General features: G+C 43.4%; 1 protein-coding gene across 4 annotated transcripts in view; it reads left to right on the top strand.

Annotated features, from left to right (window-relative positions):
- Positions 1-18,386, top strand: part of LOC137422676 (adhesion G protein-coupled receptor L4) — a 258,586-nt gene that overhangs the window by 17,846 nt on the left and 222,354 nt on the right. For all 4 annotated transcript variants that reach the window (XM_068109372.2, XM_078770677.1, XM_068109375.2 and 1 more), the window contains exons 3-4: positions 12,336-12,455; positions 15,443-15,562. In XM_068109372.2, coding sequence (XP_067965473.2) covers positions 12,336-12,455; positions 15,443-15,562 — 240 coding nt within the window. The remainder of the gene's footprint in view (positions 1-12,335; positions 12,456-15,442; positions 15,563-18,386) is intronic.

Here is an 18,386-nt window from a genome sequence, read left to right as displayed (position 1 = left end):
CATGCTGCAGGTCCATGAGAAAGAGCTCTCGGTCATACTTCAACCCATCTGCTTCCTGCAGCCAAGCGTTTGTGAGAGGCCGCCACGGGACACACTCACCATACAATAAACGCTTTATCGTCAACATGCGGAAAGCCATTATCCGACTCGGAACATGTATCAAGCTTTGGCCACCTGCATTTCGGGGTCTGCACACCGTGTCTGGTCCAAGCCAATGGTGGCCTCCCCAGAAAAACTGAGTTAGAACCCTCTGAATGCCTGTGACCAAGTATCTCGGAGGTTGGAGGGGGATAACTTTATGCCAAATAAAAGGAACCACCAGGTTATTTATTATTGTCACCCTTGCCTTAAGCGATAGAAGGTGGTGCAACCGTTTCCATCTAGCCAGTTTCTGCTTAATTCTTTCCAAGAAACCCTCCCAATTTTTTTGTTCATATGCTTGGACTCCGAGAAATAACCCTAAATATTTAAACCCCTCTTTGTTCCACTGCATTCCTCCTGGTAACACAGGCAGAGCTGAGGAAGGTGGACTGGGGCCCACCCATAAGGCAACACTTTTGTTCCAATTTACTTTTGCCGTGGAGGCGAGCTCAAACTGGGACAGACATCGAAAGACCTCACCCACATCATTTTTGCTTGAAACAGCAACACAAATGTCATCCGCATAAGCTGAAGTAACCATTTTGTGTTTTTTTGTTAAGGAGACTCCTTCCACTGAGTTCCGGAGCAAAGCTAGTGAAGGTTCGACCGAGAGACTGTATAGCATTCCTGAAAGCGGGCAGCCCTGACGGATGCCTCGCTGAAAGGGAAAAGGGCAACATAAGCTGTTGTTTACCTTCAACAGGCAGGATGCATTTTCATACAACAACTTAACATAGGAAACAAAATTTTGTCCAAAACCAGCTCTCCTTAGTACAGCAAACAAAAAAGAATGGTCAACACTGTCAAAAGCTTTTTCTTGATGTAAAAGAACCAAACGAAAACCATGAGATGTAGTACGACCGAGACTGATCAAGTCTCACCAAAAAAATGTTATCGGAAATAGAACGCTCAGGAACACAATAAGACTGATCAATATCAATCAAAAGGGGGATGACTTCCTTTAGACGTATCGCGAGCGCCTTCGACAATATTTTATAGTCCGTATTTAGGAGTGACACAGGCCGCCAATTTGTGACGTCTTGCAAGTTCCCTTTTTTTGGAAGGAGACACAAAACTGACCTCCGGCAACTTAGTGGCAATTCACCTTGTTCAAGGCTATCATGAAAGATGTCAAGTAGAGTAGGGCCTAGGATGTCCCAAAAGGCCTTGTAAAATTCAACTGGGAGGCCGTCAAGTCCAGGGGCTTTCCCATCTTGAATTCCTTTAAGAGCAACAGTAAGTTCTCCGAGAGAGATGCCAGGCTCCAGTTGTTGTCGCTGGTCTTCAGACAGAGATGGGAGCAGTTCAAACATCCCATTTCTGTTTTCCTGGTTCACAGTTCTCAAGGCAAACAGCTTTGAATAAAAGTTTCGTAATTCATCCTTGATGTCACTTTGAGAAGACAGAAGCGCACCGGCAGAAGAGCGCAAAGCGTGAATTTGTTGAGGGATCTTGGCTGTCTTTTCCAAGTTGAAAAAGTCTTTGTTTGGTTTGTCAAGTTGGATATTGTCCATTCGCAGTCGGATGAAAGCACCAGATGCACGCTCTCTCACCATTTCAGCCAGTAGTGTTCTTTTCTCTGACAACTGCTGGACATTTTCGTTGGACATTCCAGATTTCTGCTCACAATAAAGTATATCGTTTTTTAAGGCAGTTATCACACCAAGTGTGTTACAGGTATTATAACGACAGTATTGCTGGCAAAAACACTTAATTTGGGATTTTGTGCAATCCCACCATCGCCTTAAATTTAGGTAGGAAAACTTTTGCATTTCACATTCCTTCCATACCATTCTGAATGCTTCTTTGAAATGCTCACTTTGTAAAAGTTTGACATTGAAAGTCCAATATGCACTTCTACACACGTGATGAGGTAAGCCACATACAACAACAACCATGTGATGATCAGAAAAACCAGATGGCCTTATATAAGAATTCTTGACAAGATTTACCATATCATGGTTCACATAAATTCTATCCAAACGAGCCATTGTCAAAAGATTTATTGCGGCACAAACCCACGTGTACTGCCGGATGTTAGGGTTCTGTACCCGCCACACATCCACAAGTTGAAATTTTTAAATGAGCTGTGCCAAAGGCCTTGCACTCGGTGGATGAGGCTCAGGAGTGTTTCTATCAAGTTGTGGGTTGAGGGTACAGTTGTAGTCTCCCCCCACGCAAACCAACATGGACAGGTCAATAGTGCTTAAAAAACCTGCTAACTTGTGAAGAAAAGCACTTCTTGCAGAGTTAGCACTAGGGCAGTATACATTAGTCGTGCAAATCTTTTGGTTACCGCTGACAAACTCCACAGATAGTAAATGGCCCTTGCAAATTTCTCTACATCTGATCTCCGACGGCTGGAGTCTAGGATGTAAGACTACTGCAACACCAGCCTTGGCATTAACGAAAGCACTGGAGAAAAAGTGACAACCTTTAAAGATTTTACGCCACTCAACCTCAGAAGACTGATTTGCATGCGTCTCTTGTAACATCAGCACATCAATTTTTTCATTCTGAAACATTTGAAACACCTGGAGGCGACGCACACAACTGCGACCACCGTTGATGTTTAAGGATGCTACTTTTATCTCCACTCTGTTAACTATTCATACAGTTCCTTGCCCGCTCGAGTTACACATTTTCTTAGCCTCTGGAATTGAGGTTCTGACATGCTAACCTGATAAGGTTCACGAATCATGTTCTTTGCAGTCAAAATAAAATCATGCAGATTCGGAAAGTAGTCTTTGATTTTTACATGTCTTTTCCTGAACGTTTCTTCAAGGAACTTGATAACATTTTCTTGAGAAACCATGGTGATGGTGTTGTCATCACACACCTCACTCTCTTGAGCACTTGAAGCACTAAAGAGTGGAGTAGAAGAGGTTTCATCAGAATCAAGTGCTTCATCTTGATCTGCATATTTTCCTCCTATTTGCTGAACACTTAGTTTTGGAAACAGCAATTCTACAGGGTCAAGGACCTCCGCACTCTTTGCAGACCCTTCCAAATTTACCATATCCTCTGTGGCTATAAGTATGTCCCCCAGCTCATCATCCCTTTCATTTTTATCTGTCAGGGAAGGGTTAACGTTATCCTCACAGTCGCAAGGACTTTCCCCTTTATCTATTTTTTCCTCACTAGCAGATCCAGCTGCTAACTCGTCTGAGCGAGTTTGGTTATCAGGACAAGGACTTACCACATCCTGAGAGGATCGACTATTTTCCGGGTCATACTCAATCTCAGCAAGTGGTGCCAGCGAATCTTCCTCATGTACACACACTTCCTGTACCATCTCCATTACCGCCAAGGAGTTTCCGGTGTAGGCCTCACCCTGGAGGTCCTGCGAACCTGACACGATCTGAATCTTATTTTGTTTTTCTTCGGAATCACAGGATTCATCACTTGAACGCTTCTGACCTTTTTTCCTGGTGTCCACTACGGATACTTCCATGGTATCATCCGCACTGTCGTGTAACGTGGACGAAATGAGAGAGGGTTCAACCACTTTTATTCCCACCTTAAGTGGAGGGGCGGGGTTAGTCACCTCACGTTCTAAGTCTATCACTCCCTCCCCCACCCCCCCCCCCCCGGTCGGGGTGGACGGGTCTGGCGCTTCACTCACCGCAGTCGGTGCGGTGGGTGGATTAACCACTCGATCCGCCTCCTCTCCTTCAGGGTGCGGTGAAGAGGAGTCGCTCCTCACCAATCCTCCGGCGTTCCTGCGGTGTAACCGCATTGGGACAGGCACTCCTCACATGCCCGTAGGCCCCACACTCGAAACACGTCATAGCCTCCGAGGAGGCATACATTTTGTATTCGAAGCCGTTGATTTTCACACTCAACACGACATTGAGCGTTTTTACATTTGCAGGCAGTATCATGTACACCACCCTCTTGAAGGACATGACATGTTTGAATCGATCGCAAACATTTCGCATCGGCACCATCGAAATCCTCGATACGACCTTACCGAACTTGTTTAATTGTTCACGTAAATCCTCATTTCTAATAAATGGCGGGATATTACTGATGTTAATCTTTACCGTCGGGGCTTGTGAAGCGAACACAGAGAGGAACGTGTTCGGTTCAATGAACAAGCCTTGTTCGACTACACTCGCTACCATGTGCTCCTCGGACAAAAATACGACAAATTTCTTATTCATACGAGAGGCAGCGCGAATACTGTGTGCACCAACGATGTTTCCAATGGCGGAAAGCACATCGTTAATTTCCACCTCGTTGGGAGGAACACAAGCTAGCCCGTGTTTACGAGTTAGCGATTCGTACGTATCAATGCGGAAACGTTCGCCCGCCATTCTAACTCGACCAAAGAAAAGTTCGTAGCCAAGAACCGAGAGAACCCACTGTTTGTCGAACACCAACAAACAGATCAAATTCCCCTCCCTCCCCCCCCCCCCCCCCCCTTGTCCGGACCGGACAAGAAGGTATCAAACCTAAATAATCGAGCTAAAGTAAATAATAAGCGTGCGTTATAAGCACAAAAATGGCTTACAAAGCGCCGTCAAAGCCAGTAGGCCGCACCCAACAAGGGCCCGCTCTCAATCCTCTCTCTCTCGAAGACAAGGGTGCAGAACGGATGAAAACACAATGCCGAAGCACACAGGATGGAGAAGGAGAGGGAGGGGGGGGCAGGGGAGGGGGGGGGGGGAACGCAACGGGCTCACCAAAGCACAGAGCAGTTGCTCACAGCCGCCATGACGCCACACCCAACGCACCGACAGGTGGCGAGAGAGAGAGAGAGAGAGAGAGAGCAAAGGATATTTAAAGGAAACCAGCAAGTATAAAAATTTTACAAACCAAAGGTGAAGACACAAACAAAACCACAAACAATTTCAAAGGAAATGCTCATGCAAGAGCTATGACCACATCAAGAGCAAAATTAAGCGTTTAATTAAATTAAGCGAAACATTGAGAGAGGGAGAGAGAGAGAGAGAGAGAGAGAGAGAGAGGGAGAGAGAGAGAGAGAGGGAGAGAGAGAGAGAGAGAGAGAGAGAGAGGGAGAGGGAGAGAGAGACAGAGAGATTTCATTCCTTTTTTTGAAGGAAAAAACCTTTTCCACCAATGCAGACAGGTAAAACAAAAAATATTTACAGGTCATGAGAGCATTTCTACAAATACAGACAGTGAGAAAAAGAAAACCATGGTTACAAATCAAAACAGACAGCAAATAAAGTTGATATAAACAGTCATAAAAAGGTACCATTTCGAAGCATTTCACATTACACCAAATAAGAGAGCAATGCTATATTACAAGTTTAATGTAAGGACTCCGTCAGTTAAACTGCACAAGGAACGCCGAACACACCATCGTTTCTGGAAGTCCCCACAGTTATCAAAAGACAATTCCAGGTTCAGCCGAGACGACACCAATGACCTAAGAAAGACTACAGCGTCATCCACTGGAACAACACTGTTCCGGATTTTCCTTTTCCTGGAGACATATATAGCAAGTTTTGCCTCAGAAATTAAAAAGTTGGCTAAAAAACATTCGTGCCTACATCTGGGTTTAATACTAAAACCAAATATAAAAACACAGTGTGTAAAAACCAACCCCAACCCTTGCATGACATGCGATAAAACAGTAAAAAGTGGTGTCAATCTTGGGCATCCAACAAAGGCATGAAAAAGAGTTTCCTGGGCATCACAAAAAGGGCACTTTTCAAGGACATGTGGACACATTCGGTGTATCAAAACGTTTGAGGGTAAAATGTGATGTGCCAATCGCCACTGCAAGTCTCCGGAGCGTTTGGCAATGGGTACCTTGTACATAACAAGCCAGTTTATCGAAGTAGAATGAGTAGTCTGGAGCATTCTCCTCCAGTGCACTTGTGGTTCTGCAGGTCTATCAGAAACAAGGGTTTTGACACACATGCCATAAACAGAGGATTTTTCCATCAACTTAAAGGAGGTGAAACCTTGAAAAAGAAGCAAAAGCTCTGGAAAGGGGTGTTGGGATGAGAGAGGGCCAGCTTCCACCTGTGGAGCCCATTTTAGCTTGGTTTGCTTGAAAAAGCGCAGAATCACAGAGAATATCCTCCCAATGACCCGAATGGACCTAACTCCAGTGGCAACAGCGACGTCAGCAGCTGGTTTCCACTTGTAAGGAGGAGGGGTTCTAAAATCTTTAACCTTGGTGCATCCAGCATCAATAAACTTTTGCATAAAAGTACGATCACTGCAGACCCCTTCAAAAATGGGGTTTAAAAAAATTGGCTCGTTTAAGAACATTTCAAGAGAATAATTACTGTTATCACGGCGAACGGTAACCGCCTGCCATGCCTCCAGCACACTCCTGTAGAACAGGGGGACTGATGCCATATCGACTTTCTTGCTGCCAATAAGGAACAGCTCCTGATCGTAGCCGAGTCTCCCTGCCTGCCGAAGCAGGCAGTGAGCCAATGCCTTCCACGGGACGTCTGTGTACAGCAGTCGACGAAGCGACAGGAGGCGAAAAGCCATAACTTTACTGGTAATGGCAATCAGACCCTGTCCTCCTTCAGCAACGGGTAGGTTTAACACACCAGGTTTGAGCCAGTGCTTCCCCCCCCAAAAGAAGTCAATAAAAATAGATTGCAGTTTTTTAAGAATAAAATCCGGGGGCTGCAGTGCCATAAAAACGTGCCAAAGCATCGATGCTGCAAGGTTATTTATAATGAGGGTTCGGCCCCGATAGGAGAGTTGGCAGAGTAAGCCCTTCCATTTTAGCAGCCGCCTCTCAGTTTTAATTATGAGAGATTCCCAGTTTCTCAAAATGAAGTTTTCGGTACCAAGAAAGACACCAAGGTAAAGAACGCCATCCCATGCCCATTCGAGTTGCTCCGGCAGAGTCGGAGGAGTGGCGCCATTTTGCGGACCAAGGTAGAGAGCTCTGCTCTTTTTCCAATTCACTTTTGCCGAACTTGCCAAACTGAATTCATGGACGCATTGGACCAAGGCCAAGACGTCCTCATCCGAGTGAACGATTGCACAAAGATCGTCTGCATAAGCAATCACCTTGAACGGGTTTCGCAGTTGGTTGAGGAACGAAACCGGGAAGACGTGCGCGCAAACGAACGAGCAAAGGCTCAATCGCGAGGGAGTACAGGAGGCCGGAAAGAGGGCAACCTTGACGAATGCCTCTACTAGCCGGGAAAGGCTGACATAAAATGTTGTTAACTTTTGCTAAACTAAAAATGTTATTATACAGTAGCTGTACGTGAGAGATAAAAAATTCACCAAAACCAAACCCCCGTAAAACAGAGAAAAGATAAAAGTGATCGATGGCATCGAAGGCCTTTTCTTGATCGAGGAACACCAGACCAACATTTCTTTGTTCGAGAGAGCAGATATCAATCATGTCACGTACAATAAAGATACTGTCGTGAATTGACCTTTTAGGGACACAGTAAGATTGATCTGGGTGTATGATCTCCCCAATCACGACTCTGAGCCGGTTGGTGAGAGCCTTGGAAAAGATTTTATAATCCACGCATAGCAAGGATATCGGACGCCAATTTTCCACCCGATGCAGATCTCCCTTCTTGGGTATTAGGGCAAGCACCGCTCTACGGCAGCTGAGTGGCAGTTGGTTGAGTCGTAAACTGTCAGAAAATATTTCCAACAGTTCCGTCCCAAAGAGATCCCAGAAAGCTTTGTAGAACTCTACGGGGAGTCCATCCAAGCCAGAGGCTTTTCCATTCGGCAAGGCTTGTAGTGCAACAAACAGTTCCTCCATAGTTATCTTTCTGTCCAGCTCTTGACGTGCAGTAGCTGACAAGGTGGGCAAGGACGCGGTTAAAGAATGCACCATTTCGTCATCAATGTCTTTCCTACAATACAGATCAGAGAAGTAATCTTTAACCAGGGTTCTAATGCCCTTGTGATCCTTTATCATATTGCCCTGCACAGTCCGTAACAAGGTGAGCTGCTCGCTACCCTTTGAAGTGTGTTCAAGTCGAAAGAAGAAACTAGAAGGCACGTCCAGATGACGCAAATTCTCCACACGGAGACGAACCATGGCACCTCTAGCTTGTTTTACACATAGCCTGTTGAGAATAGCTTTCTTTTTGGCCAATGAAAGATTCGTTTCCATTGTGTTGGAAGGTGACAGATGGCTTTGCAAAGCTAAAATTTCTTTTTCAATAACACTTTTAAAGAGAGACTCATCTTTTGTACAAAAGAATCTATACTGCTGACAAAAGGTTTTAATTTGCACCTTAGCATTATCCCACCATTGATTGAGGGAAGAAAAAGAAGGTTTCCGCAAAAGCAGTGTACCCCAGAAAGCCCGGAAGGCTTTAAGGAAAGCTTGATCCTCTAAAAGGTCCACATTAAAAATCCAATGTGCATCTCCATAGTTCCGTATCGGAGAGAGAAGAGAAAAGGTGACCATGTGATGATCGGAGAAACCGATTGGTAAAATTTGCACATTGCCCATCATGTTAAGAAAGTTACTATTTATGTAAACACGATCTAGCCGAGCGAAGGAAAGCCGACCGTCAAGACAGCGACACCATGTATACTGGCGTATGAGGGGGTTGTGAAGTCTCCACGCATCAACGAAAGAGAATTTAGATAAAACCATTGCCAGTGGGATGGTACTAGCTAGATGAGGTTCTTTACCGTTCCGGTCCATGGCAGAGTCTAGAGTACAATTAAAATCCCCACTCAAGCAAACAAGACTATTAAAATCTACATGAGTGAGTGATGTTTCTAACTGTGTGAAGAAGGTGACCCTGTCAGTGCTGTCACTGGGTGAGTAGACATTAAAAAGTGTGTGCCTGTAACCATTGAAGGTGAAAGACACAGAAATTAGATACCCCTTAATTATGTCTTCAAAAACAATGTCAGTTTGGAGGAAAAAAGAAGATGAGAAGAATATAGCTACCCCGGCTCTAGGGCAAGCCAAGCTACTGAAAAACCATTGGCCGTTCATCAACCTTCGCCATTGGCTTTCGCACGAAGGACTGCATCTCGTCTCCTGTAAAAGCATCACATCAATATGCTTTTCCTTAGTGAGTAATTTCACCTGGGTCTTGCGCAATGGGGACCGCCCCCCATTGATATTCAAGGTAGCTACAGAAAAGGTCATGTGAAGAAGAAGGGGAAGGGGTTATATAGCGGAAGGTTGGTCTACTTGTAGCTCTTCCTTCGCTTTGACGATGTACTTCTTGAGGCGGTATACTTCTCGTTCCCCAACTCCGAACTGGCTGGACTTCAGGACGAGATATTTCACGGATGTTATGAAGATTTTTAGGTCTGGAAAGAAATCTTTCACCTTCACTCGCCTCTTCCGAAAAGTGTCTTTCAGGAATTTTAGAATTTCTGCAGGTGTGATGCCCGGGTCACCCTCCGGCCCATGAGACAACAACACTTCGTTCCAAGCCTCGATGCTGATGCCAGACGTGAGGGATGAGGCTCCATCGGAGTCATAGTCCAATTGATCAGCGTGAGTCTCACCCTCTAACGATAAAGCAGGTGCCGGTGCAGCAGATGCTGTGTGTGCCATCCCCTGAATGTCTGCAGGTTTTGGACATGTCTGCAAATCAGACAATGATGCAACAGGTGTTGCGAGATTCACCTCTTCATGACCCGCTATGGTCATGCCACGCTCCGGAATTATATGAGGCGTTTCAACGACAGAACTTGTATATGTCTTGAGGGCACAGCCTGGGACATCCTGAGGCACAACCTCCTCAGGTGCGTCATGCCCAGCTGATACAGAAACTGCGCATTCCATGTCTGCGCAGCCCGGGACATTCTGAGGCACGACCTCCTCAGGTGCCTCACGCCCCGCACGGACAGAAACTGTACATTCCGCACAGCCCTGGACATTCTGAGGCACGACCCCCTCAGGTGCCTCACGCCCCGCACAGACAGAGACTGTACATTCTATGTCAGCACAGCCCGGGGCATTCTGAGGCACGACCTCTTCAGGTGCCTCATGCCCCGCACAGACAGAAACTGTGCATTCCATGTCCGCACAGCCCAGGCCATTCTGAGGCATGACCTCCTCAGGTTCCTCACGCCCCGCAGAGGCGGAGGCTAAAATGGGCTCTGTAGGTCCATTATTGTCATCACAAGCAGCTCTTTCACTCCGATTCATTAATTCTTTATCATCATCAGGAGTTAGAGATGCAAATCTATTGTGTAAGGCTATGCCGGTAACACAAGGAGCCACCTCAGTGAGGGGTCCATTGTCGCTTCCAGTCAACACAATCTTTTTTGAATCCCTCGTTGCTGCTTCGTCATTAACGTTCGGCCGTTTGTGCTTCTTCCGAGCAGTAACAATAGTGAAACCTTCATCATTCACGGAGGAATCCCTCACTGCTGCTGTCGATGTCGACGGCTGATTGTCCACAGCATTACCAGGTGCCGCCTGTTTAGGCGTGCCCACGGGGACAGTTACCTTCGTACAGGTATCTCTCGCTGCTGCCGCCGATGTGGACGGCTGATCGTCCACAGCATTACCAGGTTCTGCCTGCTCGGTTGTTCTCACGGGGACAGTTACCTTCGTGCAGGCACCTTTAACGTGTCCGTGTTGCCCGCAAATGAAACAGGTCGTCGTTTCGGTCGACACATATATTTGATAGTTATGACCATTGAGCGACAGCGTCATGGTCGCATTAAGCGTCTGAGCGTTGTCTTTGAGGATAATATAACAATGACGCCGGAAGGTTATGACGTGTCGGAGCGAGGCGTCTGCTCGAAGTCGCAGGGGGATCATCGATATCCGGGACACGACGGTGCCGAAACGATTAAGCGAAGAGACAATGTGCTCGCTCTTTATAAACGGCGGTAAGTTCGACAAAATGATTCGGACCGCCGGTGTGTCCATCGGACTAACACTTAAATAAATGCCCTGGGATAAGGACAAACCGTGTTCCACCACCTCATTAACGAGGTGTTCCTTTGATACAAAAACCACAATTCTGTGGTTCATCCTGGAGGCAGCGAGGACATTATCCAGGCCGACAATGTTACCAATACTGGTTACCACGTCCTCGACACTCACTCCGTCAGGCGGGCAAGCAATAAGCCCGTGTTTGCGAGTCAATGACTCATACCTGCTATTGTGCAAACGAACGTTCGCCATAGCTAAAAATAAATGAAACTAAAGAAACGGTTTCGAAATAAAATAAAAGAGAACCTGTCGCGAGCAAAACCTGCAGGCGAAGGTAAAATGAAAATAAATAGAATAAGGGAGCCGATAAACGACGATGATGAAGAACACGGCAAACAGAGCACAGGCCCGAAGAACACAAGGTTCTTTAGGACTCGCACCAAACTCACCGTGCGCGCTCTCTTTCTCTCTCTTGTCTCAACAAAGAAGGAAAACACGGGGAAAACTTCACAAGCACGTACAAGGACACAGAGGGAGTGAAATGGGGGATGGGAAAGGCAAACAACACAACACAGTACTCACAGCTCCTCACACACAGCAGCCATGATTGCCACACCCACGCACGACTCACCAACGACCAGCAGGGGGCGAGAGAGAGAGAGAGAGAGAGAGAGAGAGAGACTGACTGTTTCTTCCTTTTATTACAAGAGTACAAAAAATCAGTTATGTTCAGTCACAAAGAAGCAAAACACAATAAAATGGTCTCAAGGAAAGGTTATTTTCAAATCATCATCATCAAGTGTGCATATGACATCATTAAAAACCCACTTTTCTTTAAAACATGTTAGAGAGAGAGAGAGAGAGAGAGAGAGAAAAAAAAGAGAGAGAGAAAAAAAAAGAAGAGAGAGAGAGAGAGAAAGAGCCAGTCCATGGGGACTGATCGGCACTCTGATCATGACGGCACTGCCCTGACGAATCCGGGCAGCAGGGAAGAATGGGGAACATTTGGCTCCCGACTTTCATTGGGGGGTACAACCACCACGAAGAGGCATCCCCGATAGTTCTGCTCTGAGTCTGGCAGTTCAGTGTTTGCAACCCCGGCCGAGTCCTTCCAAAGACTTTAAGAATGGTCCATACTGCTTCCTTGCCTGAAGATCGGCATTTAAAAAAAAGATAGAGTACGGGCAACCATTGGTTGGCAACCATCGCGCAGTATTGATGCTGCAATTACCTCCTCCTGAATTGAAGTTCCTTTTAAGGGAAGTTGTATTATTTTTATGTAATGAAATGTTCCTGTAATTCTCGCTTATCTGCTGTTAGCTTCTAACACTTCCTCTTATTGTCGCAGATGTTGATGAATGTATACAGAAACCATGCAAGTTGCAACATGAAATCTGTCACAACACACCTGGAAGCTACAATTGTTCCTGTAAACCCGGCTTTGCTCGCTCGTCCACACATTGCGAAGGTAAGTGAGCTTTACAGCAGGTTGACTGTCCGACACGAGGTCTAATGGAATGCTAGGAGAGATGATGTTCCTTACCATATCATCTATAGAACCACCTTTAGAGGCCATTTTTCCCTACAGAGCAGGCAGGGGTTGGCCTTTTTCGGGCACCATAGTCCCCTTTTTTTGAAGCAATGTTTTGTGGCCAGATGCCCTTCCTGCCGCCAACCCTGTTAGTCGCCTCATGCAACAAACACGGAATTACCAGTGAACGTGTACTCAATTTGCCGACCTCAGATGGATGACAGGCTGAATCAACCCCCCTTGCGTTAATTCAGCGATCGACCGGGATTCAAACCCAGGATCATAGGATCCCAAGCCAGCACCCTAACCGCTAAGCCAACACCAGGCCCTCCATATCATCTATAGGTTTCCTGCATTTAAAATTCCCATTGCAAATCCTTCCCTTCTGCATTCCAACATTTCCTTGTTCGAACAGAGCAAACCTAAAAAACAAAAACTTGCCTGTTTAGTGGAATGTTTACCTCCTTCACTTCTTGGCACAAAATCCCAAAATTTTAAGTTGGCCAAACTAAAAGGCAAAAGTTACCCACAATGAAAACGGAATTCGTGATAAAGAAACATACTTGGACGTTTCCCAAATTTTCTTGTCGCAATGTGTTGGCCACAAGTCGATTTGTTCAGTTTTTGGGGAAACGTTTGATTTTGCTTGTTTGGTTTTCACGTGCAGTTGATGAACACACACACACACCCATTGTTTATGCAATTTGCTTGTCTTTCTTTTCTGCCATTGTGGTTAATCGGGCAATTTTAAACAAGTGGCCTGAAAATCAGATGTAATTAAAGTTCTATCTGTTATAAGAAAGTTTCCTTCAACTGTCCCTGACTCCTATTTATTCTCCCATTTATTCTCCTATTTATTCTCCTATTTATTCTCCTATTTATTCTCATATATATTCTCCTATTTATTCTCATATTTATTCTCCTATTTATTCCCCTATTTATTCTCATATTTATTCTCATATTTATTCTCCTATTTATTCTCATATTTATTCTCATATATATTCTCCTATTTATTCTCATATTTATTCTCATATTTTTTCTCCTATTTATTCTCATATTTATTCTCCTATTTATTCTCATATTTATTCTCATATTTATTCTCATATTTATTCTCCTATTTATTCTCATATTTATTCTCATATTTATTCTCCTATTTGTTCTCCTATTTATTCTCATATTTATTCTCCTATTTATTCTCATATTTATTCTCATATTTATTATCTTCTCACCAACTACTTTCTCCACTTCCCCTCTCCAACCTTTCAAACTTCCCTTCTCTTCCACCCACAAAACGAATATGCAGTCTGTGTGTGTGTTTCTTTTTTAAATACTTTAGTCAGTTCCCTTTTTCTTTTGTATACTCACACGATCGAGGCTAGCGGAAGAGGGGAGACAAAAGGGAACGACATGGAAAGAGGAAAACACAAACAGCAGAGTAGATCAAGGGAAGGGGGAGAAGGACACATTGGGTGAACAATCTGCACACAGGCGAGTGAAACACAGAAAGAGGAAGGAGGAAGCAGGGACAAAACAGAGAAGGAACAAACCAACCGATAGCTAACAAACAAAACGAGATGACGGAGAGGCGGGGAAATCGCAATAACCTGGGGAAAAAGGAGTCCTGGGAATGGGGTCATTTGGGGTAAAAGAGATCATGAGTATGGTTAGGGAATGACCTGAGGTAGTGGGGAACGGTTGTCTTGAAGCCTTGGGTGGAAGAATGGGACTAACTGGAGAGGGGAAGATGGTTCCACGGGCAAGAGAAAAGAAGAAAAAAATGATCTGAGGTGAGAGGTGAGCCTGGATGTTGGGAGTTGACAATAAGAGGAGTATTGGTAGACCATGAGCCCTGCAGCAACCTGGGAGGGACAGAGCCAAGAGAGGGCAGAGGTTGCAAGATCCAAAAGGAGGTGGTAGAATAGAGAGGCCAAAAACCTGTCTGTGATGCGAAAGTAACAGATTCTCCAATCGTTGGTGATCGCACAAGCACGCGTACCACTAATCGTACGATGACCTACCACCAGTCTTAAGAGCAATCGCAGTATGCGATCGCAAATGGAGATCGTAGCAAACATTGCCGACTGGTCGTACCTCGGCCAAATTGCCACCAATCGCACGATCCAGAAAACGTACGATCCAGTGTGACTGAGGCTTAAGCCATTTCACGTTAACCTGAGGTCAGCTCATAGGGCATGCATTCTTGGCCCAAGTCTTTCAGATGTGGATGACATCTCAACTACCCTTTCTCAAAAGATACAAGGCCATCTTTAACGTCCACTACCTAATGCTAACAGATGAGTCCATCTTGCTTTTCATACATCTGAGAGGCAGCATTCTTTGTCATGCAACGTCCTGCCGACGAAGCACCCATCCAACAGTTTATGGTCGGACCAACAATTCACCGACATGAGACGGTTCAAACGTAGGTGCACCACATCTGCACCATCCTGTCAGATGAGAAATCCAACCTCTGACCTGCCCTACCTGCATTCAAGTCCCAACCCAGATATAATTCTGGTGTTTTGCAGGCAGGGCAAGGTATCATTGTGTGTGCTGTCCCTCATATGGACGTTAAATTAGGAGTCTCAACACCCTAAACAAATGACCAAATTCCTGCATTCTCAGTCCAGTATCCTGCATCGGAGTGGTGACCGGTCCAGTATTACAACCCCAGCCAAGAAACTGCTTCGGTAGAAGCAACACTCTGCGTAGAGCAGGTGCATGAGACGGGATGAGGGGATAGCAAAACTTATTTTCATGCATATCAGGTAACCCATCAAGTTACTTGGAATGTGAAAACGTGCTGTTGTTGTTTGCATCTTCTGAAAATAAAAGTTTGAATGTTGTATTGATGAAGAGACATATCATATGCAAGGCAATAAACAAATAGATTACCTGCGTATTCTCCCACTGCTTTGTTGCAGATATTGACGAGTGTGCAGCGAAAATGTGCAAATCGGAAAACGAAATCTGTCACAACACAGCAGGAAGTTATGAGTGTTCCTGCAAGCATGGCTTTGTTCGCCTGTCCTCAAACTGTGAAAGTAAGTGACTTTTAGGACTACCACAGCCATACATACACTACTCTGCCTCGGAGGATTGCCATCATGATTACTTGCGAAATCGAAGATTTTTCAAGTATATTGGTTGATCTTGTGCGTTATTCTGTTTGTCTGTCTGTCTATCTGTCTGTCAATCGCCTACAGGTCACAATTCCAAACCGATCGTCATGAAACTTGACCAAGTTGTAGAGGTAGTCACAACTGAGAAGCCCATTGATTTTGAAGTCAAAGGTCATCTTGAGGTCAAGTTTATTCTTCCGATTGACTTGGAAATGAAACAGTGATTGCATATTGCCTCACTGAATTGGGAAAGCAACTATTTAAGGTCAAGGGTCAAACTTCTAAAATCATCCATTTTCATCTGAAAAATTGTTAATTTTCATCCTATTAACTTGGAAATGAAACAGCGATTGCATATTGCCTCACTGAATTGGGAAAGCAACGATTTAAGGTCAAGGGTCAAACTTCTAAAATCATCCATTTACATCTGAAAAATTGTTAATTTTCATCCTATTAACTTGGAAATGAAACAGTGATTGCATATTGCCTCACTGAATTAGGAAAGCAACTATTTAAGGTCAAGGGTCAAACTTCTAAAATCATCCATTTTCATCTGAAAAATTGTTAATTTTCATCCTATTAACTTGGAAATGAAACAGCGATTGCATAGTGCCTCACTGAATTGGGAAAGCAACGATTTAAGGTCAAGGGTCAAACTTCTAAAATCATCCATTTACATCTGAAAAATTGTTAATTTTCATCCTATTAACTTGGAAATGAAACAGTGATTGCATATTGCCTCACTGAATTGGGAAAGCAACTATTTAAGGTCAAGGGTCAAACTTCTAAAATCATCCATTTTCATCTGAAAAATTGTTAATTTTCATCCTATTAACTTGGAAATGAAACAGTGATTGCATATTGCCTCACTGAATTGGGAAAGCAACGATTTAAGGTTGAAGGTCAAACTTCTAAAATCATCCATTTACATCTGAAAAATTGTCAATTTTCATCGTATTAACTTGGAACTTAAACAGCAATTACATTGTGCCTCACTGAATTGGGAAAGCAACTATTGAAGGTCAAAGGTCAAACTTCTAAAATCATCCATTTTCATCTGAAAAATGTTCAATTTTCATCCTATTAACTTGGAAATTAAACAGTGATTGCATAGTGCCTCATTGAATTGGGAAGCAACTATTTAAGGTGAAAGGTCAAACTTATAAAATCATCCATTTTCATATGAAAAATTGTCAATTTTCATCCTATTAACTTGGTAATTAAACAGTGATTGCATAGTTCCTCATTGAATTGGGAAAGCAACTATTGAAGGTCAAAGGTCAAACTTCTAAAATCATCCATTTTCATCTGAAAAATGTTCAATTTTCATCCTATTAACTTGGAAATTAAACAGTGATTGCATAGTTCCTCATTGAATTGGGAAAGCAACTATTGAAGGTCAAAGGTCAAACTTCTAAAATCATCCATTTTCATCTGAAAAATGTTCAATTTTCATCCTATTAACTTGGAACTTAAACAGTGATTGCATAGTGCCTCATTGAATTGGGAAGCAACTATTTAAGGTGAAAGGTCAAACTTATAAAATCATCCATTTTCATATGAAAAATTGTCAATTTTTATCCTATTAACTTGGAAATTAAACAGTGATTGCATAGTGCCTCATTGAATTGGGAAAGCAACTATTTAAGGTCAAAGGTCAAACTTCTAAAATCATCCATTTTCATCTGAAAAATTGTTAATTTTCATCCTATTATCTTGGAAATGAAACAGTGATTGCATATTGCCTCACTGAATTGGGAAAGCAACGATTTAAGGTTGAAGGTCAAACTTCTAAAATCATCCATTTTCATATGAAAAATTGTCAATTTTCATCCTATTAACTTGGAAATTAAACAGTGATTGCAGAGTGCCTCACTGAATTGGGAAAGCAACTATTTAAGGTCAAAGGTCAAACTTCTAAAATCATCCACTTCCATCTGAAAAATTGTCAATTTTCATCCTATTAACTTGGAAATTAAACAGTGATTGCATAGTGCCTCACTGAATTGGGAAAGCAACTATTTAAGGTCAAAGGTCAAACTTCTAAAATCATCCACCTGCATCTGAAAAATTGTCAATTTTCATCCTATTAACTTGGAAATTAAACAGCAATTGCATCGTGCCTCATTCAATTGGGAAAGTAACTATTTAAGGTCAAAGGTCAAACTTCTAAAATCATCCATTTTCATCTGAAAAATTGTCAATTTTCATCCTATTAACTTGGAAATTAAACAGTGATTGCAGAGTGCCTCACTGAATTGGGAAAGGAACTATTTAAGGTCAAAGGTCAAACTTCTAAAATCATCCACTTCCATCTGAAAAATTGTCAATTTTCATCCTATTAACTTGGAAATTAAACAGTGATTGCATAGTGCCTCACTGAATTGGGAAAGCAACTATTTAAGGTCAAAGGTCAAACTTCTAAAATCATCCACCTGCATCTGAAAAATTGTCAATTTTCATCCTATTAACTTGGAAATTAAACAGCAATTGCATCGTGCCTCATTCAATTGGGAAAGTAACTATTTAAGGTCAAAGGTCAAACTCCTAAAATCATCCATTTTCATCTGAAAAATTGTCAATTTTCATCCTATTAACTTGGAACTTAAACAGTGATTGCATAGTGCCTCATTGAATTGGGAAGCAACTATTTAAGGTGAAAGGTCAAACTTATAAAATCATCCATTTTCATATGAAAAATTGTCAATTTTCATCCTATTAACTTGGAAATTAAACAGTGATTGCA

This window comes from Myxine glutinosa, chromosome 1 (genome assembly GCF_964187855.1).
Source record: "Myxine glutinosa chromosome 1, kmMyxGlut1.1, whole genome shotgun sequence".
In the NCBI taxonomy this organism is placed as follows: Eukaryota; Metazoa; Chordata; class Myxini; order Myxiniformes; family Myxinidae; genus Myxine; species Myxine glutinosa.
This window is presented reverse-complemented; position numbering and strand designations above follow the sequence as displayed.